General features: G+C 37.4%; 1 protein-coding gene across 1 annotated transcript; it reads left to right on the plus strand.

Moving 5' to 3' along the window:
- The first annotated feature begins 5921 nt into the window (after positions 1-5921).
- PPDPFL (pancreatic progenitor cell differentiation and proliferation factor like) lies at positions 5922-9324 on the plus strand. Its single transcript, XM_066546637.1, has 4 exons — positions 5922-6148; positions 7148-7237; positions 7323-7422; positions 7862-9324. Exons 1-4 carry the CDS (start codon positions 6094-6096, stop codon positions 7872-7874), a joined length of 258 nt encoding a protein of 85 aa, XP_066402734.1. The 5' UTR covers positions 5922-6093; the 3' UTR covers positions 7875-9324.
- Positions 9325-20347: the final 11023 nt, after the last annotated feature.

A 20347-nucleotide genomic window follows, 5' to 3' on the forward strand; every position in this document is an offset into this window, starting at 1 on the left:
ATGGCTTAGGGCTTTCCCTGGCTTTTTCCCAAAAAACTGCCAAGCAGCTTGGGTTTTAACACAAGCAAGAGAGAATTCTTCATCATTTTGGTTGTAAACATCTCATTTTGCAGTATAAAACAGTGTGCCTGTTGGCCATTTCATGACAGATGTCCTCAGGGCCAAAGAATGGTACTAAGCATATTTAAACTCTGATTTCAGGTGAAATTAAGTGTGTGGGAGTCTAGAAAAAATGGCAGAGTCCCTAATCAGTCCTAATAGTGTTTGCACTTCTGAGGTCAACTGGTTAAATTTTGAGAGAAGAAGGAAACAACAAGCATAATGAACTGAGAATCTGACCTGACATCCTGGTGTGATAAGTCTGACACAGCCAGCCTTCCTCCTCTGCATGCTGGAGGGATTTGTGAGTGAATTAAGGCTTTAATGTTTCTTCAGGTGTTGCTGTCACAACCTCACCATATAGACATAAGTCTGCCACACCTTCAGGATGTACAGTTTGCTCTAAGAAAGCTGTAAAAGTAGACTTTGGCTTCTTAATTTTGGAACAGTTCAGCTCTGTGATGTCCTGGGCCAGCTCTGTTGCTAGGTTAATGGGAAATTTTCCAGCTGCAAAATTATGAATATGTTCTTCTTATTCACAAGTTCCCTGATTCTTTTTGCACCTCATGCTGCTCTATTCTGAGCATCTGGCCTGGTGACAGAACAACTAGTAAAGAAGTGAGGATGCCAGCATGTCTCAGTGCTGAGGAATATGATGGGCATGATGGGCCACTATAGCCTTCTAGGATGCCTTTGCAGAGGTGACAGGTTGTGCTCAAACTGGTGAGCCTGAGTCCATTCTTCCTGCAAGGACAGAGAGAGAGAGTAGGTACAGAAGTGAATGAGAAAAGAGTCTGTGGGTGTATATCAAAAATGCACAGTACTCTTTACAGCAATTTGAAAAAGTGGATGCTATTCAATAAAATGTTTATTTTAACCAAAATGGACAAGAGTATTAAAAATATGCAATTCGGCCCTGCATCTCAATAATGGGTGTGAAATTGAATAACCAGACAACTTTTCTCATCTCTATAGATCAATAAATTTCCAGGGACATAATAAACAGATATAATATAAACATAATATAAACATGTTTCAATCTTGCTTTATTCAGTTACATTTCAATCAATTACATATTCTGTTTTGTAGGAATACAATTTTTAATCCTTACATTTGGTGATACTGGGAGCTTATATCTTCTTCAGAATACTTGAGAAACATAAGTAACAAAAAGTTCCAAATATTAATAATCCTTCTGAGAAAAATGTAAAAGATATAGCTTGATGGAAGTTTGTGCAGCTTGTTGCATAGGCTTTAGTTAAGAGCTAAGACAAAACTAAAGTGACAAATGCTAAAATGTCTTTCTTTTTGTGTGAGTGTAGTGTTGCATTGGACATGAATTGGACTGAATATAGAGAAATTTGTAACTTTTAGCCTTTGAAAACTGTCATTTCACAGTAAATGCACAAAGACGTACTAACAATTTAGAAATGTACAGTCTTTCTCAGTATTTGTGCCATGCAATTTGTATGTAAAAGTATGTGTTTTCCCTGCTTTTGCTGACATTTTTGGCAATGTGCATCATTCAGAGGTGTACTCCATGCGCTCTAGAGATCAGTAGTTACCCTTTGCTTTCAGTATTCTCTCATCCAATATCTTAAATGGTCAGGAAAAAGAAATCTTTTTCTCTTCATCAAAGGTTTTGCTTCATTTTTTTTTTGCCAAATTTTTATTCATATTTGTAGTAAAGATTAAAAATAAAAACAATGAAAGAAAGTGTCACAGCTCAGTAAACAATCAGCTCATTACTGGGAGCGGTCATTACTACAGAGCTGATGATTTGCAGTGGTGTCACACACTGCACTGGTGAAGAAAAATTTTTCTTGTCCCTTCTGTGCTCAGACTGTCCCCAGCAGCTCTATGGCTCCATGTATCTTTTGCAGGGTACATACAATATGAATTTCCATTCCCCTGCCACCTCTCACTCTGCCATTTATATAATTCTCACACTGCCATCAATACCTCAACTCCTCTTGTTTTTGATAGATGAGCCCTGCATTCCTGCTGAGCTGTTTGGCTTGGAGGAATATTTGAAAAGTAAAATAAATGAATGAAAAAAGTAAGTGATGGCACTGGAAGCAGCTAACAAACTAAACAGGTTTTGATAAGTAAATTCTGCATGGCAAAGTTTTTTTACTTCACATAGTGGAACTATGAAGTTTCTTTGATGCAAGTCTCTTTTATAGACTCTTTTCAAAATCTGACAGACTAGGTATGCAAAACAATTTGTTGAGATAAATAGTGAATAATTAGAGTTACTAACAGATCCATGAAGGAAACATTTCTGAAAGTTCTCTAAAAATGTTAATACATCCATTACAAAATACTACTCAGGGAAGTTTGGTCTTCTCATGGAGAACTGGTACACACTTCCCTTAAAAAAAAGAGTGATTTATACTTTCTGTAAAAAACTGGAATGAAATGTTAGCTGTGAATGGGTAATAAGATTAATTTGAGATTGGCTCAGCTGGTTAGAGAAGGGTGCTAATAATGCCAAGGTGTGGGCTCGATCCCTGTATGTGCCATTCACTTAACAGCTGGACCTGATGATTCTTCTAGGTGCTTTAGACTCAGACTATTCTGTGATTCTGTGACTTATGAAAAGGTGCAAAATCTGATTTTCCAGAGGCTTGTGGGGAGAGAATATTCAACCCTAATGTGCCAAAACAGTACCTTTCTGCATATGCATTCAGAAAGCTACTTCCACTAAAATTGTTCACATCTCTCTAAATATTGTCAGGCCACCCATATAGTCATACACAGGACACAGCTCTAAAGCAACACTGTAGAATTTCTAATGCCACAGTACTCTTAGAGAAGGTTAAGTGGTAAGGAAAAGTAAAAAAAAAAGTCATAAAAGTGCATGGAAATAAATACCCAAAACAAGTCCCCAGAAAGCACCAGGCTCACAGAATGTTCCAAGAAGTGAAAGAGTAGTTAAGTTTATCAGAAAAACTTTTTTTGGTGAATAATTAACAGGTCAGCTTCAAAGTGTAACTCAATATAGACTGTTTGTTTTTCTTTTTGTGACAGTGACGTTTTGCTTTCAATGTACAATAAAGGGTTATATCAGGTAATCCTGGCACAATACGGTGGGAGATTGATCCATTTAATCAGTCATATTGATATAATTTTTCATTTCAAGTTACTTTCTGAGAAGTATCCATGTTTCATGGGATCACAAACAAAACAGCCTCTATTTAATAGTTATGCATACACAAATGTTATATTAACACTATTGTTCAGGTCATAGTATTATTAATTCAAGGGGTTGGAAATGTACATTTTGTAAACAAATTTTTACAAAATTGGGGATTATGTATTTATTTATATATTATTTATTTCATAGGACCCCTGCCTCTTTTTGCATAAAGCATGGATATGAACTGAGTTTGTTATATTCAAGAGACTACAGCATGTATTTAATAGGACTACTTCCATATTCATGACAGAATTTGAGAAATGATGCAGCCAAGGCTTTCAGGGAGAAAATAATGGGTCAGTGGTTAAGGCAGTTGAATGCTGTCTTGAAAGTTAAATTGCAACCGTGCCCCTGAGTTTGTAATTGATGCTATGTGAGTTACTTAATAGTAGGTGGCCACTAACCAAGTTTTTCAATGTTTCAAAGATTGAGAATCTGATTTATCAACACACTGAGTACTTAAATCTGGATCTGAAATAAATGACAGCTATAAGTGGGTAAATGAAGTATGGCATGAAGCAGTTATAAAAAAATAAAGTCCTAAACAGCTCTCATATGAGACATGTAAGATTTTTGGTAAATTTTATCTCAGCTCCTATGGATCTCAGAATTCTCTCTTGTTAGCTGAAGATAATAGCGTGGCTTGGTTTTGCAGCTATACTTTAAAATAATTGTGCCAGTATTTTAGAAACAGTCTGCCAGAATGACCATGCAAGAAAAAACACTGGGGAAACCTGCAGTTCTACATTCAGAGGATGCTGTATTTTTACTAAAAGAAAATACAATAAATAGGACATAATGACAGATTAAGTGAGAAAAATTGTGGAAAATGTCTCATTAAATAAGCCCTTTCTATTCCAGTGCATTAAAAAAGGCTCCAAACCAAAAGTGGTAAATGACCATGTATACTAAATGATAAAGCCAAATTATACACATGCAGCAGTGAAGCAATTGAAAATTTTACAGACCTGGTGTTTCCCAGCTCCCGAGTATTTTGGCATGGCTCTGAAATGAATGGATTTTTTGTGAGACTTGCAAGAGAGAACATTATGTCTGATTCCTTGTAAAGTACAAAGCCTATACCTTGGGCATGTTAGAGCCTAAACAGCTTTTCTGATAATGTCCTCGACAAACCAATGAACATTACCAAAACATTAAAACAGGATTTTAAAACTGAAAGACAAAACCAGATACAATAAATGATAATGTTACCAGCTCTGTCTAGGACACAGTGCTATCACTACAAATGTCCACCCTCACAGCCCAAGAAGACCATTTCTTATGGCTCTTTGGGACGACGCTTCTCCTCCTTCAGGAATGGATCTGACAATTCAACAAAGTGCTCAGTGTGGGGGCATTTATGGTGACAAAAACAAATGGGGTCTTGCAGAAATTTATTGCCTTCAAATAGAACAAGACTGAAAATGGAAATTGATTACTAAGGCAGGAAACGAAGTGACTGATACACTGAATTAATGGCTAATAGTATTAACAAGCTAATATATTTAGATATCCATAAACAAGAAGTTGCAATGGTGAGTACTACTACTCTTATAGTGCTTTTTTACATGACAGGATAAATGTATGGGGTAACTGGTGTTAGTGCTTGGTATGAAGTCATCTGCAAGGAATATCCTGTGTCTATTTTGCAGATTTCTCAGTGATGAGCCTTCAGTCTTTGCTCAGGGGACACCACCTCATCGTCAAGACTCTGACAGCACATCAGTAAAAAGGCCTATGAAAACACACTCTGCTTACCTGCTACAAATGCTGTGTGGGTATTGTTTTAGAGGTGGTTTCCCTGAAGTGTGGTTTACACCATGATAAATATGCCAGGAGCTATTATGAGCTATGTCCTTATCATTTGAGATAGAATTCACTATTCAAGCAGATGTGACAGCAACATCATATCACACACACTTCACCTCTGTGTTCTTACTCACAGCCCCTGCTAGGGAAAAAAAAAGGACAAGACAGCTTTGTTGTGGAGTGGGAGCAAACCAAATAGCCAAAGCTGTTAGCTACTTTTTCTGTTGACAATTGTGAAAGATGAGGTCACACACTGTTGTACTAGTTTTGCCATACAATATGATTACAACAATGAAAAGGACCTGTGGATTTATCTTGGGAAAGTAAAAGTAGTTTTGTGATTTATCTTGGACTTCATTCTAATTTTACCAAGACTACACGATCACAGGCTTTAATCATTACCGTGAGAGTGGAGATAATTCCTCTGGCTTCACTAAAGAAATTAGTGGATATACATAGCCACGTTCGCGATTCTGAACAAAAATCTTTACCCAAACCGGCACCTGTCTGCTCTTCCCATTCTACATAGGGAAGAGAATATTTAACTAGCAGCTCCCAGTCCCCACTCCAGCGATGTGCTCGGCACGACAAGCAGGAGCGGGGACCGAGGGGCCGCCGCGGGGACGCGGAAGCCGCCGAGGGCCTGTCCCGGGCCGACCCGGGCGGTGCAGGGCGGCTGCGGCCCCGGGCTCCGTCCCCTCCCATCCCCTCGCTCCCGTCCCGCCTGTGCCACCGCCCCCGGGCGGGGGGAGCCGCCTGCCCGTCCCATAAAGGGCGGCCGCGACCCCGGGACGGCTCGGTGCGGAGCGGGGCCTGGGTTCTGCCTCTGCACGGCCGCTGGCCCTCACGCAGCTGAGCCGCAGCGACGGGGCAGCGCGTCCTTTCCCCCGGCACAGCGCGTCCTTTCCCCCGGCACAGCGCGTCCATCCTTTCCTCCGCAGGCTCCTCCCGGAGAAAACCGGATTCCCCGTCGAGTCGCTGCCATGGCCTCCGTCCCGTCCGCCGGCTGCCTCCTGGCCAAGAACCAGTACTACAGGAGTGAGTGCTCGGCGGGGCTGGAGCTGCGCCTTGTCCCCAAACACGCCCCCCGCCCTTCTCTCCCCTCTTCCTTTCTCCCTGCCTGGGGAGCGCCTCTGGAGGGGGGAGGCTGCTGAGCCTCCCGAGCCTCTCCCGAGAAAGTGGCCGGCTTGTTGGCACTCAGGAAAAGTGTTAGAAAGTGTTTCGGGTAATTTCTGGATGAGCTGGAGGCGGAGTTGTCTTTGCCGAAATAGCTTTTAATTTCTTGGAGACTTTTTCATATCACAGAACTTTAGTTTTAATGACTATCTTCTGGCTATTAATCTACCTTTTAAAAAAAACTACTCTCTGTAGAATTATTTATTAGGGTTATCATATATGTGTATATATATGTGTATATATATAATATACGTATATATATGTACATACATACATACATGTATCTAATTATAAAACATGACCTAGAAAAAGTTCTAGCTTAGCAAGTCATGGTTTCTACCTGTGCTTCCTATTTACTTTACTTACTATTTACTTTGCAAATTTAGACACAATACAAATCAATTCACATTTTTGTTTCTAAATATGTGAAATAATCACTGCTTTGAGAGTACACATAGTGTGTTAGTATTCCTAGGTCCACGATAGACACTAATGGGAGTGTAGTATATAGTTGTGTCACAAGGGAATTGAGTTGTTGTGGACATAAATGTTCAAAGATGTACTTGCTTTACTTGCTTGTCTTGACAGCAGTGTGGCCATGATGTTAGACTTTGTCAGTGATTTCAGTGAAAGTTATGCAGACAGATCTCAGTATGCTTTTCAGGGAAGTGTCAGTAGAGTGAGAGAGAAACTGATATCAAAGTTTTTATGAAAACTGTAGTAGAACGGTTACACTCTGTGGCTCAGTGAAATTGTTTCCTCTGAGGTAGCAGCATGTCTGAAAAGCTCCTGACATATAAAGAGTGCACTCTCTCGAAGCACTTTTTTTTTATTGCGTGTGTCTCTGTTTTCCACGAACAGCAAGACTGAACTCGGAATCCAGCGTTTCTTCCAGCTCCTCCTGCTGTTTGGATGCTGTGAACATCACAGACCAGGACAAAGCATTGAATGGTATTGTTCCCTTCTTTGAAACAGTTTTCAGTTTTTCCTGTTATTCATCCAGTGTCTAATGTTGTGGGCTTTTCTCCTCTGGCAGGGTTACCAGAGTTAATTGATAAACATTGGTGGATAAAAAGCTTCTTCCACAGTGAACCCTCTCCACCAACTGTTGGCAGAAAAACACTCTCAGCAAGCAGGTGAGTCCTGCTTTTAAAACAGTGGGGATAACTTACTTGATCTACATTCCTTTTGGTAACAGTGTTAGTAAACAAGTCATAATCAACTAAAACCATCTGGTGAGGTGCAATGCTGTTTTGATGATTTAAGTAGAATATACATCAAGTGTAATGCTATGCAACCTTTCTATGTTTTCATTTTAACAAATGAGCTCATATGCTACTTCACATTATGCAGGTGGCAGTGCCTATTACTGTTTCACACTTATGGTGATGTTTATTTAATCATGTACCTATACAACTTCCACAACCATTTATACAGTTTGGCCATTTTACTTTATGTTAAAAAGCTGATATGAATTTTAATAAGCATTAAAAATACTTAGGCAGATAAATAAATATCTTTGAGGTAAATACAGTGAAAATTATGTTTTTAACCTTTATATATGTATTTCTGCAGTACCAACAGTTGAAAAGGACAGCATGATGGCTTTTCTGACTGAGATGCTACATACAGACTTGTTTTTTCAAGAGGCTTGGGATCTTCCTAATGTCTGGGTTCAGCTGCAAGAGGAAAACAAAACCTTTAGGAGAGTGGAAAACTGTATTTTCCAAATATTTTTTCAGTAGCTAAAATGATATTGCTTAATGGACATATCCATGGCCTACTGTGTTCTTTCCAGATTTGCCATAATTTGTGATGTCTCTCTAATGAAAGTTTCCAGGAATAAACATCCTGATGACTTGAATAATTAGAGAAAAGTGACAGAAAAAATAAGGCATCATAGATTTAGGAGGAAGATGTGTATTGAATGGCTTTGTAATAGGTGATTCAGTTAAGTTGCCTTTAAGATACCACTCTATAGGCAGTCACACTGATGTAAACAAAATTCAGACATATAATCCTGAGTAGGACTGCTGTGTGGCACATGTCTTTTTTCCAGTATTTGTGTGCCAGTTACAGGGTGTAAGTTTACAAGAATGCTTGTTAATAGCTTTGCTTTTAGAAACCCAATTATATGTAGAAGCAATAATCAGTTTGGTTTCTTTGATCAAGCAGAGTGCATAGATCCAAACTTCAAATACCCAGGTACCACTTTCATTCCTACCTATGTATGCTGGTATTTGAGGACAGAGTAGAGGAGATGCACAAAACCAGTAATCCTAATGGAAACAGACCTTTTCCAAGGAGAAGAACAACCTTAATCAGAGTTGATACTTCTAGTTTGTTTTAGATTTCTCTGCCTACTTTGTTGTGGCTTAAAGATCTACTTGTTCCTAAGTGACAAATTCTATCAATATTCTGCTCTCTGCCAGATTAGTTATGAGGGCTAGGTCTGGCAAAGGATTCCACTCAAAGTAATCACATTATTGTTATCCAAGTGTACTTTTGTCATGCTCTTGAAAGGCACTATAACATGGCAATGCTGAAGACTAAATGAAGCTAATTAGTATAACAATTGTTTATTCTACTGGGCATGACTGAAATGCTTCAAGGATTATGGAAAATAACAAGTATTTGTATGGACAATAACATTTGTGAAAGTATCTGCAACTTTTTGATGTACTGTCATTAAACCTGCTGGATATTTGTCCATCACTGAATGAACTAACAGTAGCAAACATTAATGTAGGCAACATCTTTTTATGACAGACTAATGGTTTAATGGTATGCATAACTCCAAGGTGTATTAAGTGGTTGCTTCAGGGAGCAGGTTGCTACAGTCTTGGTGGAGGCAATAAAGGCATGGCAGATAACAACAGAAAAGAGCACAATTCTGAAAACTTGATTTCAAGGGTCTTTAAATTGACTTGTGTCTTACTTTACTGCTATTGTATAGTTTCATCCTGGTCTGTTCTCTAAGTATACAGAATGACCTTTTTTATACTAAGATTTTTTTATTAATAAAGATTTAATCAATATTTTGTCTGACTTATTTTTGGCCTCCAAAAACAAACTGGTGTTCCATGTTGCCTGTGGTAGAGATGCTGTGTGGGTTTGGGTCTTCTCTTTTGAATGTGTATTTATTTTTCTTTTTTAAAACAAAGTATTTGAAAAATTTAAAACCCCTTCAAAAGTCCATTTTGCATGTGCATCACATTCTCCCTTTAGTCACTTTAAGGTCTGATGTGACTTGGAAAAAGAGTGTAAGCTAAGGAAAAGCCCCTACACCTTTTTCTATAAAACCATGTTGTAATGGAAGACAACACCATAGTTACAAGAAGGTGACTGAGATTCTCTTTGAAGATTTCTCTTGAAATCACAGAAGAAAGAGATGCTGTAGCCTTATTATTATTACACATATGAAATACCAGATTCAGGAAACTGTGGAAAAGAAGTGACAAGTTTCCGTATTAGTCATTGAGCTTAAGCTTTGTCCTTACAGAGCCAAAACTTGGAGTGCAGAGCAGGCTCAAAGAGCTGATAAGCTGTTAAAACCCACAAAAACTCTCCTGAACTAAAACATTTTTCAGGGAGTGATGAGGGGAGGAAGGCTTCATGTTGTTTGCTTTCATCTGCTTGGGCCCTATGAACAACTTGTTTTTGTAATGGCAACAATGTGATAGAAATCTCTGCTCTAGAGAGGTGTCCTCATGCCATCCACATCCTCTTCTACTGTGATCAGCTCAGCATTTGGGCAGCATCCCTGCCAACTCACAGTGACTTGTGCCAGTTCTTCAAAGTATGCAATGGGCCAGCTCCACTAATTAATACCTAATGTTGCTATAACAAACTCCTGAGAGGGTATGGGTAAATAGAACATGAAAGTGCTTGCAAACAAAGGGCTGCAGTTTTTTATGTCTCAGTAATTAAATTAAATACCAATTCAATGCACCTTTGAGAGGAGAGGAAAGCCAAAATTTAATTGATTTAAAAAGGAGCTGAGATAAATAAGAAGGGGAAGCTGTATTGTATAGTTTAAATGTCACTTAGAGTAAGGGAAACAGGAAAACTGTGATTTCATGTGCCAGTCTGGGCAAGACAGGTACAAATGTTTGATCAATGATTAATTGTAATAGAAAAGAAACACTTTTTTGCTTTTTGCTGTTATAAGGTCTATAAGTAGAGATCTATTTTAAGTTAATCTGTATATTGTTATCCATCTGGAAGAAAATGTTAGACACAATATCTATGCCAGCATGTAAATACCAAGTTAGATCCAACTATCATAACCAAAGTAGGAGTGGAGAGCTGGCCTTGAGAAAGATTTTTTTTTTCTTTACCTTAAGCCCAAGTATAGCAATGATACTTAATAATAGATTTCCATTTCTTTCCTAAAAGGAAATTTAAGTCATAGTGTCCTGGAGGTAGTATTATCCTATTTAAAAGTTAAAATAGAACAAAATTCTTGTACCATTTGTTTTGGTTCAAGAAGGATGAAATCTGCCTGTTCTGCACATTTAGAGAGAGAAATTCATAATAATGAATTTTTCCCCAGTTGTTGTTATTTGGATGAAATACTGTAGTTACATTTCTTTCCTAGAGTTTTCTTGCCTGTATGTGAGGTAAGCAATACTGTATATTGTGGATGGACAATAGTGAGGATTAACTCTAAAGACTGTAGCTATTGCAGTAAAATGGGATTTTTTAAAAATAAACTTGCTTTTTCTGCAGAAGCAAGAATGATAAATGGACTGAGGTAAATACAACAGATTTTCAATATAAGAATGAATAGAAAATCTAACAGCAAATCAAACTAATTTTGAGTTCTTAGGAGTAAGTAATATCCTTGTAATTTTTTGGTTAGGGTTACTTCTCTTTGTGGTATTACAGCATCCTGATACTTGAAAATAATTGTAAATCCCTCTTCATTTTTTTTCATGATCTTAAATAATAGTTCATTATTTCTTCTTGAAAGAAGGCTCTCTGTTATTGTCATTTTTCAACTCTTTTATGAAGGAAAACCCAGGCAGGGTTTACTCAGACATTTCTACCAGGATTAATATTGTTTGCAAAACATTTCTCGGGTTATTGCACATACAGTTGCTGACTGAAAACTTTGACCATGACCATGTTCATTGCCCTGGCTGACTCTTCATTGACGGAGGGATTCTGTCAGATTTCTTTTGTCATGCACTCTGTCATATGCCATTTTAAGCTGTTCTGGCAGTAGCAGATGTGAAATACACTTTTTGTAATCACTAGAAGATAGGTTTTTGTAATAGGAAGAAGCTGTCACTACTAAAAAAGAGAATCAAATCACTGTTTTGGGAGGGAGTTATGGAAAGCATTTTTTTTCTTTTTTTTTCCACTTCCATCCCACTCAGAAACTTTCCCCACTCAGAAACTGTGGGGAAAGAAATTGCTGTTTCCTAGCCCTATGAAAAAAGAGAAGATTCAGGTCCCACTTACAGTACTTGATGGTATGTTCAGAGACACTCTATTGACTTTTTCTCAAAAATAAAATTATAAAAGTGCTTTTAGTCAAAATGACAGAGCACAATCTGTACAGAGATATAATGTTAGAGCAGCTCATAAAAGGAATAAAAAGGGGCCTCTGCACTCAAAAAGTTGCTTTTCTTAGCTAAGTCAACCACTGTGTCTCCTTCAAACTCAACCGTCTTTAGCATCCACAAAATTAATTTTCATTTTTACCTGCAATACAGAAGACACTCTCACTTCACTTGTTTAGTTGTAACATCACTGGGTGCAAGATAAAACTCTTTTTTCAGTTTATAGAGAAGCAAGGTACAGATTGATGCTAGCCACCCTGTGGGGATCATCTCCAGGACAGACTGAAGCCTGGATGTTCAGGAGAAATCCAGCAGGAGTGGAAGTAGCTTTTCAGAAAGGTATTCTGATTTTGTCTCCCTTTCCTTTTGTTTTGTTTTGTTTTCTGTTGCTCTTTTGGCACAAAGTGAAAAAATCACTTCATCCTGACTTTGAAGTAGTCAGAGATGGAGAGTCTGTAAATCAGCCTAAAAGTAAAATAAAGTAAAATAATTTTTTTTTTTTGTGCTTGATCACCTTCATCTTTAAAGATTTTTCCCACTGGTACCAACTTGAATTTCTCTGTGAACAGCAGGTCAGGTGCTAGTCAGAAATGCACAACCTAAATAACACATAAAGTTTTAAAGTGCTGATTCCAGCTTCTCTTCAAGGATCTCTCTGATGAGGTTGCATGATTTTGTTTAATATCCAGCTACACCAACTTCAAGAAGTATTTCAGCACTGTAGAAGTGGATCAATAGGTGGAAGCAGCTGGAGATGTGCTTTTTGCTTCTGTGAGTCAAAGCTTAAAGCCAGGTTCTCAGAGTATGTTTTGGACTCTAGTTTACAGACCATTGCTAAGTGAGCCAAATGAGAAGGAAAAAGTGCAGTATTTCCTGGCCTTTGGTGCAGTATTGGCATGGCATCAAAATGTTAGCCAGTTTGAAATCTTGGATCCTGAACTGCCACTCAATTCACTTTGAAATGAAATTTATTGAGTAAATTCCTTAATATCTCAGAAAAGAATACGTTTAAAGAGTTCTACTTATCACAACTAAATACTTGTCCAACTAAAACCCCACATTTTTTAAAATTTAATTTTAAAATAGCTTTTAATCCTCTCTTTAATAAAATCTATTTTACATTTTTTTTTTGTTTTAATTCCATTATTACATATTATTACATTACATAAAGACTAGCTTCTTCATCTTGAAAAAAAGCCACCTTACACTTTGAATAGAATTTTGGAACCTATGGAAGAGTCTTATACTAAACCTAGTTTGGATATAAAATATCATTCTAAGAATCTATAAATAAAGTCATGTTTCATTGTTTCATAATAGTTCAGAAGTGAAAGGATGATATTAGGGGTAAAATACACAATGAAATAAGTATCTTTAAATAGGTATTTTCCCAACATATTTTAAGCAGGTTAATTAAATGCTGCCATGACTCCAGCTCTGATTCACCATATACTTAAGTTCAGATGAAATCTGGAACCACCATAGCATCACACTGACGGGATGTGTTAGGTGGCTGCACAATATCTCCATGGCAGTAACCAACTGAGTGGAGTATTGCATGTAAAAGGCAAGGTAACTGTATGTTTTATGTATTATTACCTTCACTTTCTGTTACAATGAAATGCCTGCCTGCAAAATACAAAATCAATTTGTGAAAAAAAACAAACTAAAACAAAACACTGCAACAAAAATTTCCTCCTCCTTCACATTTTGTGCTTTCCAGAGGCATATTTTTCTTGATGAAGTACTACTTCCTTTGTATTTCTTTCTGATGTGGCTGCAAAAGACTGACAAACAGAAATACATTTTGCAAATAAATTGTTACTTCCAGTACTAGTACTACTTGGTGTTATAATTTTTATCCTAAATTAATTTTTTGCTATTACTGTTTAATGTATCTAGTGGGGAAGTTGTTTTTCTGTGTGTCTGTCACCGTACTGTGAATTTAACTCCTTTTTTGTCTGGAGGGGGCACCTTTATAATATAAATACTTCTTAAACACCTACTCACCACTAAAATAGACCTCCAGTAACTAAACCAGTCAGCTCAGACCTTCTGAGATAAATGTGCTTAGGCTGTAACTCTCTCATGTAAGGATTGACTTTTATTCTGCATTTTTACAACATAGCATTGGCTGTTAATCTTGAAAGGCATCAACTGCTTGGCATTATAAAATTATATAAGGCCTTTATGACTAATTCTGAAAATGGATGTCCCTTCACTTCCCTTTGGACATTAAAGGATCTGTGGCATTTAAAAATACACAGAAAGCAAAAATGCTTTTTGTAATAAATAAATGTAAACTCATTGTTGATGGATTTGAAGTAAAAAAAGACCAAAACAACAAAAAGGATCACAAGGTGGATGGCTGCAATAGTCATTCACACCTACCTAAAATCCTAATTATATGTAGGGATCATTATGACTCAAAGACTCACAGAGTTTTTATCAATGCTCATTTACTCTTCTCTCCTCTATCCTTGGTTTTCTCTGTACTAATTAAAAAACAAAAAAATAAGCAAACAATACAAGTACAAACTTCATTTCAGCACCCACATAGAAAGAGGAAAATGAGAGAGAAAGGTCAGTTAGCAGTCAGCAGTCCCTTTAAGCCTAGAATGGATCAGCCTATCTTTAGGACACATTTTCTGCCTCTGGTTAAAGAAAAAAAAAAAGTCAACACCTCCCTGCCCACCTCTCACCCCCCCACCAATGCAAAAGTATTTTGCTGTGTCCAAGAAATAATCCAGGCCATATTAGAAGCTCAGAAAGAGCAGACCCTTGTATCATTTATACTGAGTGAGCGCTAAAGAAGGAAAATGGATTGAAAGAAACCACAATGTGGCTGTAAAACAGGGGGCAGGACTGCAACACAGTCTTTTACCTCAATAAAACCTTGACTTTTAGGCTGAAAAATAGCATCCCTGGAATGTGTTGACAGGATATGTTCCTGCAGTGGCTAACGGGAGTTTTGTTCAAGACCTCTTTTATGGGCTAATCTTCTCAGAAATTGCTTCCCTTGTTGCAAGGTTGTCCTGTCCCTCCCTCACCCCTGCCCCCTCAGTTTTATGCACAAGTTACATTGAAGTGGATGAAGCCTTTATGGGGCTCATGGTGATGGGCTGTAGCCAAGCAAAAGCTCCTTGAGATATGCCCCATGTGTGCATTTAATTCAAAATGTTGTGAATTTCAGGGAAAACATAACTTTAAAAAAATATGCAGTATTTCAGTGAAAGAACAGAAAATATATGTCAAAACATTTTGACTGCTCATAACAATGACTTCTAGAAGATGTAGAGTGAGGAATAACCTGAATTTAGCATTTACCTGCAAATCAGAGAGAGCAAAAATTTTACTAATCTCTGAGAAAGCAACATTAAATGCTGCAGTAAATTGTCTATGGGGGCTAAATTCTCTCTTCCTTCCACTAAAGAGCACTAACAGTGATGTCTCTAAATAGACCAGAGCTATCAAATAGGCAGGCTGAAAGTAGGAAAGGAGGATGAATAAACCAAACCCTGACTGGCTGCAGCAAATTATCAGAAAGAAAATCTGAAGATTTATCTGGGGTCCTGACAGAGCATGACAAATGTCTTGGCACAGAACCAGTGGAGGTTGTTCATCATTTTACAGTAAAACAATCAAGAGTATTTATTTATTTATTTATTTATTTATTTATTTAGTCTGATAAACATTTTAGCTGTAGGGACTGGAACCTCTAATGGGCTGAAAATTCTTGGGCAAATGAATGCAGAGAGATTGATGTTGGGGGGGGGTTAGCTTTTATCTCCTGAGAATTTATATCTGAAACACAACTATATATAACATCATTATTTTGATATGCTTTAGTTAGTAATAATCAAATTTATTAACTTTATTAAAGTTTGAAGTTTATTTTTATTTATATAATTTGCAGTCTGAAGAATGACTATACAGTGTATGGAGAAATGTAGGTAAGAGCATCTTTTTAGTAAGGTTTCAGCTATGAAAGGGGTGCACTTTCAGTCTGAAGAGATAAAGGAGAATTTTATGGTGTCTTTTCAGGATTGAAAAGACTGTACAGCTGAAAATAAATTTCAATTAATAAACCTCACTCCCATTTCCCTGATGTGGAGGAGTGACCTAGAAAGAACACTGCTTATGTTTGTCTGCTGAAAGAGTGTTCTACAAATACAGGATGAGGAGTTTGTCTTAGTAATAGATCCTTATTTCCAAGAAATCCAAGTGCCTCTAGTCTTACATAAGTCATTTAGGACACTACAGCTGAAGTTACTGTGCTGTGACTTGCTTAACACTGTTCTATAATTAGTTAGAAAGTCAATTCAACATTTATTTCAAGTGTATGAGGGAGAAGCAACTTCATGAATAGGTAATAGAGAAGGCATACGTTGTCTGAATGCATTAGTTTAAAAAAGTGTTCTTAAATTACTGTTTTATTGAAAGTGTACGTTTGAAGATCCTAGATTATTCCATTTGCAAGTCAACATATTATGTGCATTACACTTGTATTAAATTATTATGCCTTGGCTAAATAAAGGCCCTCATCCCTGGTGCTTGACTTTTATGAGCCTCCTACATTAATGTGTGTGAAGGCGCATGGGAGTGAAGGAGAGAGAGAATTCTTTGTACTTTCAGTGTTTATCGAACCACAGTTTTTGGGTCATCTCAAAGAGCAGGCACAATTTGAGCAGTAAAAACATAAGCAAAATCTCTCTTCTGAGAATTTTCTCTGCAGACTTGCCAAGATTTCCTTTATTATTATCTAATTATTCCTGCTTTCTTACAAAACATGAAATGAGGACACAAAGAGTTCTCAATTTGTGGGGCAACGAGGGGCTGTTTCATGAATTGTACATTAAAAAGTCAACAGAATGACAGGCTTACAATCAGTATTTAAAGATATGGAAAGTCAGAAATGTTTGAGAAGGGAGAAACAGGAACAGAGAAGGTGGTATAAAAACACTCTGCCTTCAGATTTCTTCTTTTCACAGTTCTCTGCAAACTCAAGTGACTGTTATCAATTGATTGTTTCCCACATTATAACTATTATACTCTTGCCAGTTAAAACTGTCTGGGCAGGAGTGGGAAAAGCAGTGAATAACATCAGTGATTTCTAACATATGGGGTCTAAAAGTTGGATTTTAAACCTAATACCAGAAGGTACAAGCTTTTTTCTTTCAATATCAGCTAAGATGCTGTTGAAAAACCTAGATATTTATCCATATCTGTCTATCTATTTATTCATAGATAAATATAAAATAAAGCATTATTGCTATATCTTACTAAATGCAAACCCCAGTTTTTCTGGAAATGATTTAGAAGTTTTATACACAGATACATGTCATGGATTAACCCCAGCCAGCAACCGGGCCCCATGCAGCTGCTTGCTAACTCTCCCAACCAGCAGGATTGGGCAGAGAATGGGAAGGGTAAAAGGTAGAAAACTCATGGGTTGAGGTAAAGGCAGTTTAATAGGGAAAGCTAAGGCCATGCACAAGCAAAGTGATACAAAGAATTAACTCACTGCTTCCCATGGGCAGGCAGGTGTTCAGCCATCTCCAGGAGACCAGGACCCCATTTCATGTAATGGTGACTTGAGAAGACAAAAGCCTTCACTCCAAACATCCACCCCTTCCTTGTTCTTCCCTCCACATTATGTACTGGGCACGATGCCATATGGTCTGGAATATCTCTTTGCTAGGTTTGGGTTACTTGTCCTTTCTATATCTTTCCCACTTCCCATGCACACCCACTTCCCTCACCAGCCTGGCAGCACGAGAAGCAGGAAAGGCCTTGGCTCTGTGCAGGCCTTGCTCAGCAATAACAAAAGCATCTCTGTTTTATCAACCCTGTGTTGAGCACAAATCCAAAATAAAGCCCCATACCAGCCACTGTGAAGGAAGTTAACTCTACCTCAGCCAAAACCAACACAATACTCTATACTGCTCCTTAAAGAGTACAGATTGTATTTATTGAACTACAGTATCTCCCTCTAAAATTATCAATACAGTGTTCAGCATTTCCATAGAAATTCTTATTAGCATATACTACCTTTTTCAGCTGTGTAGTCTTCAAACTGCATTAACATTTTTTCTTTCATATAAAATGGGTGATTTGTAGAGCAATCTATTTATCTATATAATTTTGTAGTTCCCCTTCTTCAGTCTCATATCACAGAATCCCAGAATAAGCTGAGTTGGAAGGTACCCACAAGGATCATTGACTCCAACTCCGAGCCCCACACAGCACCCTCCCCAAGAGCTGCACCATGTTCCTGACAATATTGCCCAAATGCTTCTTGAACTTTGCCAGGCCGGGGCTGGATATCAAACCACCAAAGTACCATTAATGATGCCTTTGTCAGGGCCTGTACCAGAAAAGTTTATCATCAAGGACACTGTGTATTGGTGTTTGCATTTCTGCAGGGAAAATTGGTTTTGCACATACTATATTCTTATACAGCAGCCTTCTTTTTCCCAGCAGATTGCTGCATTTTTGCAGAAAAATCACCTTCATGCACGTTTTTGTGTGTACACATGAACTTATGTCTAGAATTTTTCATACATTGTATATTTTAAAATTATTTTTATTTTTTTAAATTCAATAGTAATATTAGACCCAGTAATTTTATATTCATTATAATGCTCATGCAATCATTAAAATATTATTTAATTGGAGCTGAGCTTCAGACTGAAACAAAATTTTACATTGTACAATTTCCTATGTGGTTTATCTTTTAAGCACCATAGTTAATGACAACTTTCGCAACAACTTCTACCAAGCCAGCTGAAAATATACAAAATTTATATTTTCTTTTACTTATAAGGTGGTATAAAAAATAATTGTGTAGGTGAAGTTTCCTAACCTGTATTATGGTCCTCACATACCCACTGGATTCAGAATCATGAATCCAAACTCAGTTGAGGCTGCTCTTTTACTAGAGGCATATTGCTTTGGGTTTTTAATGATTGATTAAGCAGGCCCACGCATATGTCACCCTCCTTTCATATCTATCTAATTCCTTGTGGCTGAGGGATCCATCAACAAATTAAATGACCTCTCAGTAACTCAAATTAATCAGTGAGTCCAGAGATGTTCCCAGTATTATGCATGACTGCTAAGACATGCATCAAACATTGTAGCAAAATCCGCACTGCTATCTTCAGAAGCAGCAATGATTTTAAGTCGTAAGATCATAATTTGGAAAACTGCTATCTGTGCCAGAGTAATTAACATCAGCTCTGTTGGCCCAAGATGTTTTCTAGTTCTCTTTCCTGATGGTAATAGCCTGTGTCTAAAGCCTCTCTGCTTTCCTCAAGATTTAATCTTATTTCCATTAAACACTGTGATTATGATCACAGTAATAACCATAATAGAGACCTCACTTCTAGGCCCTCTGAAGAGGCTGTCCCTATAACAAAATATATTTCAGGAAAGACAAATCATCTTGGTGCAATTATGCCTTTAAAGCAGGTTTTGAACTTCACATTTTTGTTCTTAAAGATATGTTTATTCTTGAGTATATATTTCCCCTTACATTTACCAGGGACAGGTGTACCCTTCCTTCTTGTCCAGTTCTCATATTTAGGACAATTCAGCAAAAATAAAAAATCAACCAAGTTGCAAAGGTGGTGAATTTGTCTGGAAGGCTTTTATAATGGGAGTTGCTTTTACTGGTGGGTCTAGGAGCCAAGGGTTTCTTCTGCTAGGTTTAAATGGTGTTCCATATAGGAAAAAGAATCAACAGGTAAAATGAATATGTAGAATAACAGTCCCTGGGATTCACTATTTGACATAGTGTACTCATGTGCATTTATTGTTAGTGACATAATACCAATAATTACTCTTATCTTTTTTGTATATGTAGGCCTTCTCCTTTTCCTTTTGGAATTAATGCAGTGTGGAAGTGGCCATTTTGTTTATTGAGCCCTCGTAATTCCATACATGGATTTCTGAGTGTGTGTGCTAACAAAAGCTGCAGGCATGACCAGTTTTTATGAAAATACATCAGTGAGGAGCCAACATGCCAATTTTAAATTCTGCAGGTGTTATAAATGGAAGTGAGAACATCAACCAATTTAAATAACTTCCCATTGCCAAGCTATTTCTCACCCTAAGAGGATTCTAAAGCACATTTTGTCCTAGAAAAAAGGATATTGTTTGCTATTTTTCTATGCAGCTGAATTACAAATTACTTCTTCAGCATAAACCAGTAGGGAGAAAAGTAGATATGTGGGATATTGATACCCAGACACGATTTTAGTAAATAAACAGATAAGAAGTGTTCTGTCAACAGCTGATTATGGTCACTCTCACTCATTCACATTTTCTACTATACACTAGGTACCAGTAATGTACTCAGAGCTATGCACAATACATTTGCTGCCTGCTCCTTAAGGCCAGGAGTCAGACAGCATAGATAGTAAGGAGGGAGTACATTTGTGATATGCCTAGAGGAAAAAAAATAATTGGAATTATTTTGTTTTAATTG

The sequence above is a fragment of the Molothrus aeneus genome, chromosome 1 (genome assembly GCF_037042795.1).
Source record: "Molothrus aeneus isolate 106 chromosome 1, BPBGC_Maene_1.0, whole genome shotgun sequence".
In the NCBI taxonomy this organism is placed as follows: Eukaryota; Metazoa; Chordata; class Aves; order Passeriformes; family Icteridae; genus Molothrus; species Molothrus aeneus.